The sequence below is a fragment of the Hippocampus bargibanti genome, linkage group LG12, assembly GCF_051943395.1.
Source record: "Hippocampus bargibanti isolate YZ-2025 linkage group LG12, ASM5194339v1, whole genome shotgun sequence".
NCBI lineage: Eukaryota > Metazoa > Chordata > Actinopteri > Syngnathiformes > Syngnathidae > Hippocampus > Hippocampus bargibanti.
In genome coordinates, this window is record NC_142745.1 from 11,339,434 (window position 1) to 11,347,426 (window position 7,993).

General features: G+C 46.0%; 1 protein-coding gene across 1 annotated transcript; it reads right to left on the reverse strand.

The window, feature by feature from the left end:
• Nucleotides 1-357: 357 nt before the first annotated feature.
• Nucleotides 358-7,710, reverse strand: slc32a1 (solute carrier family 32 member 1). Its single transcript, XM_089011050.1, has 2 exons — nucleotides 6,983-7,710; nucleotides 358-3,954 (listed from the first exon to the last, which is right to left on the reverse strand). Exons 1-2 carry the CDS (start codon nucleotides 7,376-7,378, stop codon nucleotides 2,767-2,769), a joined length of 1,584 nt encoding a protein of 527 aa, XP_088867176.1. The 5' UTR covers nucleotides 7,379-7,710; the 3' UTR covers nucleotides 358-2,766.
• Nucleotides 7,711-7,993: the final 283 nt, after the last annotated feature.

Consider the following 7,993-nt stretch of genomic DNA (forward strand, 5'->3'; position numbering starts at 1 on the left):
AATAATAATAAACACACTACAAGTACGTTTGTTATTTTTGACTCTTTTTTAAAATAACATTTCCACATGACCCCATTTGATTGCACAGAATGAAAAATGTCCATATGCACATATTCCTCTCTTTCTCTCGTCCCTTTTTTTAATTACGATTTTGCATACACCAAATTGATCATTTCATGTAACAGCAAGCCACGTGTTTGAAATGAGATGACAAACAGCATTTTTTTGTGTGGAGAGGGAGGTTTGGGATTTGGGAGCTGCCAATCAAAAGCAATGACTATTTTCCCACCAATTGATGAGCGTTTTTTATTGTAATATCCCCTTCTAACGTGTATTTTGTGTGTGTGTGTGTGTGTGTGTGTGTGTGTGGAGGTGTGCGCGTGTGTGTGCGAGCTAAATATCATACATTCAGTGCATAGTTTGAGTAGCTGCTTGTTAGGTCCAATCTTCTACTTTTTATTGACTAAATAAATTCCAACTCCGGAAATAAGCAAATTGCAAAGGCCCCTCCTCCAAAAATATATTTTTGAGGAGTATTCTAACTACATTTCATTTACTGCAAGAAATAAATGTTCCAAATATAGGCATTTACATTTGGAAATTGAGAGATGTGTCCGCAAACAAAATAAAATATGTAGTTTTGTCAAGTTAATTCTGTCTTCTTATCTAATTTGGAACGGATTCTTTCATTACAGACAGTGGTGTTTTAGGTTGTTTAATTACGTAACGTGTTTCGGCATGTACTTCCGCCTTCAACCTTGAGTGGGTTCAGCACGATGTCGACCGACAAACGTCACAAATTAAGCCATGGTAAGATTTCACCCAGCTGTTTATCTATTAGTAGTGATTGCATAAAAATGTTATTTCTTAACTTCTTTAAACCTCCTAGCTATCATTCTAATATATTTGCCGGCTAGCAAGGCGGAAGTACGTCCAGAAATATGTTAGTTAGGTTAATTAAACTGCCTAAAACACCACTGTCTGTAATAAAATAATCCGTTACAAAATAAAAGAAAATATGTATTTTATTTAAACCGTAAAGAGGAAAATGAGAGAAAAAATATTTAGTTGTGGTCACCTCTTTTTTTATCTTCTAAAATTTCTACCGATGTTTATTGCCGATTTTGGCTGTGGAGGATTCATCTTATTGCAACGGGCCTTCAGGAAATTCGTAATATGTCAAGCAGACAAATAGGAAGAAGACACAACATTTTTTTTTTGCACGGGTGTACACTGCCAATTTGGCACACCCACGTTTAGACAAATGCATATTGTGTTTATTTACGCAAGGCATCTTCGCAAAGGGGGGGGGGGGGTGTTCGAGCATACGTATTTAAATTCAACCGTGAAGCGCGAGTGGAGTGGGAGGGGGGGGGGGGGTGTTCATTTTATTACATCATGCCCGAAAAGAAATTAGTACTTAATGTTTGTGTCAGTCGAGCAGATTTTTTCCCCATGGGTGTAGGCTGCCAGTGTAGTCGGTACACTCACTTTTATTGATTTTTATTTTGATATGCATAAAGATGCGAGCAAAAAGAGGCCCGGATGTCTAATCTTATATCTTGCCCTCAAGAAGTGAGTATACTTATCAGTCAAGTAGACTAAGGGGGATAACTGTTACTGGGGGAGGGGGAGGGGTCTTAGATTCACACAGTCAATTGATTAGGTACAGATGATCATATTTTCTGATATTTCTGTCGTATGTCAATGCAAGGCCTCGTGACAGTGACAGGAGGGTATGGCCGGGGTGGTGCGCAAGACTGGGTGGTTGCAATGAGCGTGCACTTTTAACTCATTCACTGCCAGACATGTGCAAAAAATCTGTCCACTGCAGTGCCAGGGTTTTTGTCATTGTCACTCGAATTCCAGGAACCATATTATGTTTTAGGATTACATAAACATTCAATGCAGTGTAAACAACTTTAGGGCACGGGTGTCAAAGTCAAGGCCTGGGGGCCAAATCTGGCCCGCCACATCATTTTTTTCGGCCTGCGAAAGCAAATCAAACTGAAATTCCATGATGCTTGCTAAAAATCCTAACCAAAATGTCATATTTTTGGATGTAAACCACAGTAACAGTCATTATTCTTGACTTGAGATTTGAAAACTAGTTACTCGTTAATTTGTTGTGTGCTCTATATGTAATATGTGGAGGCGATTAAACATTCTAATGGCTTCCCCAAATTCATAACGGCCCTTGAGAGGAAACCATAACTACAATGTAGCCCATGGCAAAAAATGACTGACACCCCTGCTTTAGGCTCTATTTTTCATCAGAAAAAAAAGTTAATTCCTAAGTTATATGGGTCGGGAGTTATATGAGCTTGAAATGGGGGTGTGTATCTGAAATACAATGCAAATATTAGTTTGTATAGCGCTGGAGCTGGAACAAAGTGCTAACATGGGGGAAAAAAGGGAAATGAAAGTTTAGGTTCTCTTTTTTCATCAAAAAAAGTTAGTTCCTAAGTTATATGGGTCGGGAGTTATATGAGCTTGAAATGGGGGCGGCTGTCCAAAACACAATGCAAATATTGGTTTATATAGCGCTGAAGCTGCAACAAAGTGCCAACATGGAAAAAAAGGGATCTCTTGTGGTTAGGAAAAACATGGCCAGAGGTCTGACCAGCGCTTTATCGGCACCCAAAGAAAAAAAAAACTAACAAATTCGGTATGTCGCTCGATGTCATATTTTCAATTCTCAAATAAATTTGTGAATGGCAGTGAATGAGCTAAAGCGAGAAGAAGAGGAGGAGGTGGGCCGGGACTCTACTCCTCAATGTTGTACTTGAAGGCCTCCACAAGGCCCTCCATGGAATGGATGAAGCCGGAGATGCTGCATATCCCGCCGATGACAAAGATGGCCACGTCGAAGAAGACCTGGTGCCATTGCAACTTCCTCCACAAGAGCTTGAGATGGAAAAGGCTGGGCAGCAAGAAGCAAAGCCCCGCCCCCGTCAGACTCCCCGTCAGACCCATGAGCAAGGCAAAATGCGGCACGTAGATGGCCATGAGCAGCGTGAACACCACCAAGCCGCATCGCAGGCTCAGCCCCCACGACTTGAGGCGGCCGTCGCCGCCGTAGCAGTCCGGGAAGAAGGCGCGGCCACCCTCCCGAAAGAAACTCTTCTCCAGCACCTCCACGGCGGCGAAGAAGGGCAACGGGTAGGACAGCAGCGCTTTGGCCACCAGGAAAATATTAACCACGGCGCGGATGCCCGGCGGCAGGTTGTCCGTGATCACCTCCTTGGTGGCGTCGGCCCACGTCAGGTAGGCCACCAGAGCGAAGAGGCCCTTGAGGATGCAGGCGGCGATGTGCGTCCAGTTCATCATGCAGTGGAACTCGCCGGGCTTCTGCATGTTGCCCTCCAGCGACGGCAAGAAGATCTGCGACGTGTAGCTGAACACGATGATGCCGATGGAGATGGGGAACTTCTTGACGTCGATGTAGAACTTCACCTTGTCCCACGCCCAAAGCCGCGCCCGCGACAGGCAGTAGGCGATCACCAGCACGTTGATGACAAAATGGGCCAGCGTGCACAGCAGGCTGAACTTGGAAACGGCCTTCAGGTTCTTGAGGAAGGCGCACGGCAGCAGGGCGGCCGTGGCCATGATGGCCCAGGACTTTTGCGAGATGGGCATGTTGGGGAAGCTGTTGTACATCAGGTTGCCGCTCACCACCACGTACAGGATGCATGTCATCACCAGCTCGATGATCTGCGCCACGTTGACCACGTGGCCGCCCAGCGACGGGAAACGCGGCGCGCAGCAGGCGTTGGCGATGTCCACGTACGAGTCGCGAACGCGCACCGGTCGGCCGTCCTCGTCTTCCTCGTACAGGCACGCGATCAGGATCTTGCCCGTGTAGCAGCACACCACCGCCGCAAAGATGATCAGGAACAGGCCCAGGTAGCCGCCATGCAGGATGGCGTACGGAAGGCCCAAGACGAACATCCCCTGCGAGGTCAACAAACGCTCAACCACTTTGCATCATCGGGTCAAAACCAAAATGAGATTTGAAGGACAACCGACGCCTCCGGACAAGTTGTGTCCATAATTTGTAAAATCACTTCAAATGGATTCTACTGAGCTTATTTGACAAAGATTCCACCGCATGTAGCTATATTTTACGTTTTAAGACTCGCGCTGAATATTCAGGAAGTCTTTTTTTTGAGTTGGTGACGATGCCTGACGTGACGTCACGTCTGGAACGCCCCTGACCGAGAAAGCGACACACAATGCATTTTGGGTACTTTGTTTGGTCTGAAAACTTAGTGTTGATGGCGAAATAAGAAGGAAAACACATCAACAACGCGATGGTGAATCGTTGTGTGTTGCACCAAGACTACTATTTGATACTAGTTGACACAAAGTCCCAGCAGACAAATCAGCCCATTTCCAACGAAGCTTGGGCGCCATCTTGTGCATTTTCTGGGACGCTACATTGGTGTCATTGACGGCTCGAATTGATATGGGAGGACTCCTTTAATCGATTGCAAACATGTATGCTTTCCTCTTCAGAACTATTTGAATCATATTCATAACTGGATGTGTAACAAGAAAGCATCTTCTCCGAATCTGAAGCCATTGTTTTGATTCTCGATCAGGGCTCCTAAACTCCGGTCCTCGAGGGCTGTAGTCCTACATGTTTTCCAAGTCTCCCTGTTGCAACGCACTTGAGGCTGTGTTGCAACAAGGAGACGTGGAAAAGATGTCGGATTGCAGCCCTCGAGGACCGGAGTTTGAGACCCCTGTTCTAGAGCGAGGCAAGACGTCTTGGCGTGACATCACGAACAAGGGGGCGGGACCTTCTGAAACTGAAACTTTCTGAGGTCATTTTGAAGTACTTTTGGGACACTTGAAGTTTTGCATTTGACTAAAAATATCAGCCTGCGTGTTTTGGCTATTTTAGATGCTATAAAACGTTTTTCTGATGTCAGTTAGGAAACCAAAAAAATTGTGTCGGTTGTCTTTAAATCAAAATACGTAGGAACAGGCGTCAAATTCATTTTGTTGGCGCGGGCCACGTGGTAGTTATGGTTTCCCTTGGGCGGCCGTTATGAATTTGGGGAAGCCATTATCCACATATTACATGTGAGCGCACAACAAATTCAGGAATAACTAGTTGCCAAATTGAACTCATTCACTGCCAGACAATGTGAAAAAATGTCTCCACTCTTGTGCCAGCGTTTTTGTCATTGTCACTCGTATTGCAAGACCCACAGAATATGTACTGAGTTTTTGGAATACATAAACATTCAGGCCATCGTTAGAAATCTTAGACTCAATTCTTTCTTCACAGTAGCGGCGCGGGAGTGGCCGCATTTCCAGGAGCTCCTGTATTTTATTTTTCTACTTCTTCCTTTCCTCTTCATTCCATTCAATGCAGCATAAGAAACATTAGACTCAATTATTTCTTCAAGATGGCGCTGCGGGAGTGGTTGCATTTCCAGGAGCTCCTGTACTTTGTTATTCTACTTCTTCCTTTTCCTTCCTCTTCCTTCCATTCAATGCACCGTAAGAAATCTTAGACTCTCTTCTTTCATTCGACAAAAAGACTTAATTGCTAAATTATATCGGTCTGGAGTTATCTGAGCTTGAAATGAGGGAAATGCTGCCCCCTTGTGAAAGGTAAAAAAAAGATTGCCAGAGGTCTGGCCAGCGCTTTATCAGCACCCAAACAAGCAAACACAAAACCCTAACAAATTTGGAAATGGCACCCTATGTATTTTGTACAGCCGCCCTCATTTCAAGCTCATATAACTCCAGACCCATGTAATTTAGGAAATAACTATTTTTTTTTCTCATGAAAGAAGATAGTTTAAGGGTTCTTACGCTGCACTGAATGTTTAGGTAGTCCTAAAACTCAATATTCTGTGGGTCCTGGATTTTGAGTGAAAATGACAAAAACCCTGGCACTGGATTTGACACATTTTTGCACATCTGGCATGCAGTGAATGCTTTGTGATTTAAAAAATGCAGTCAAATGCTATGACAAACCTGCATTCACCAAGCCCCCATTTAACGGGTACATGATAAATTTGGTGCTTTTCAACATCACAAATGTGTTGTTTAAACAAAAGGCATCCCTGAATAGCAAATCTATAGTTTGGACACGGTTTTGATCCAGATTGCTTCCACATTTATCCTTAGAGGCCATATATTGCAAATGTCGCCATTGTGGGACTATTCAAGGCTTTCTGATTCCGATTCTGATCTTCTCTCAATCACTATCCGGACTGGAAGTGGTTCATCCCGTCACTTGCGTTTATTCCACCTTGGTGGAGGGCGACAGTCTTTTCAATCATCTTGTAATACGAAGTGACGTTCCTCATGCTTCCGCCCCACCCCCCTCCGACCCCCCTTCATGTTTTGACGTACGTGGGTTTTCTACTTGGCTTTTTGAGCGCGTCCGTCTTCCGTCCCACCCCCTCACGTCACCAACGAGTCGTCTCGGAGACACCGTGACGTCAAAACCTGCCCCCCGAGAAAGAAAAAGAGCGCCGAGCGATGTATTTCTTTATTTTTGTCGCAGATCTTGCGAACGAGACGTACTCTGGGGTGGTTGTGGAGGTGTGGGTGACTTGCTTCGTTCACGCCCACATTTCCCCCCAACCACCCCTCACGCCACCCCTTTGCGCGCCTCCATGCGCCATCGTTGTGCGTAATTACGCACAGAATGCATTGGTAAAGTAATGTATTCGATTAGATTAGATCAGATTGGATGAAAAATGTTAAATTATTATTTTATTAATGCATTTTATTTTAACTGCGAGGGTGAGGGGGTTGGAGGGAATAGAAAGCTTGTGCTCATTGATAAAATGCGAGGAGCAAGGAGATCGTCGTATTAGAGTTTTTTTTTTTGTTTTGCGAATGATGAGCAGCAATCGGATCGATTCGCTTGAAACTTGATGATGTGTCCCTCTCACATTGTTTGGGTAAGAGAATAAGAAAAATGGATAGACAACGAGGTGCGCGTTCGTACCTGTATGGCGTTAGTGACGTTCCATCCCGCCTCCCAAGCCGTGATCTTGGGTCTGACCTCGGCCAGTTCGTTGGAAGCCCCTTCCTTGGAGGAAGAACGCGACACACCGGTGCCGTCCCTCTGGTAATGGCTATCCCCATCCAAGCCGCCCGCCCCTCCTTCCCCTCCCTCCTCCGACGCCTTGTCGTCGGTGGCCAGAATGTCCATCTGCATACCCTGCCGGTGGTCATAATCCAGGTCGTCGCAAGCTGCGAAGCCCAGCGCCTCCTCGTCGGTGGCGGCCTGGAAGCCCATCCTGGCAAACATGCCGCTGACTTTGGCCTGGGATTTGTTGGTGACGGTGGTCGCCGCGTTCGACAGTTTATTGGACAGTTTGCTCCGGATTAACGTCGCCATGTTTGCGCTTCAATTTCCTCCTCTCCTTTATCTTAATCCACAAAAAGAGGCTACTTTGGGTGACGGCGTCCGCTTCGTTTGCATCCACAAGACACGAGAGTGGGTGTTGGGTGAAAAAGGCGGGGGGAAGCGCGAGCTCCGATTAAGACACCGACGGTTTTAGTCTTCTTCTTATTTTTAATTGCTATCTCCACTTCTTCCTCAGTGTGCTTCTCCTCAGGATCATTTCACCTTCAGACGTCGCTGCTCCGCTTCTGCATCATCCACCCCCACCACCTTTTCTCCTTCCCTTGTCCTATCTTCTCCTCGATGGTTCTTCGCTGTCCGCCTTTTTTTTTTTTTTTTTTGGGGGGGGGGGGGGGGCTCCTGACGCCGTGCGTAAAGCTTTGCGCACCGACCGCAAAAAAAGCGTCTCTGTAAGGCCTTTTTGATATCCTTTTTTTGCGCGTAGGGTGGGTGTGAGGTGCGTTCAGGTACCTTCACTGATGCCAATGCGGTACTGTGGCGCTCAGGGGGGTGGGCTTCACTCCCCCCCTTATCCTCCCTCCTTTTTTAGTAGATAGAGCCCCGCACCAGGAGAACACGGGAGAGATTTGCTGCATTTCTAGGGGAGGT

Bases quoted from the DNA above. Each gene is read 5' to 3' on its own strand.
- slc32a1 (XM_089011050.1), bottom strand. From the start codon at position 7,378: ATGGCGACGTTAATCCGGAGCAAACTGTCCAATAAACTGTCGAACGCG. The intron at 3,955-6,982 runs GTACGAACGCGC...TTGACCTCGCAG, and splicing joins ACGTCACTAACGCCATACAG to GGGATGTTCGTCTTGGGCCT.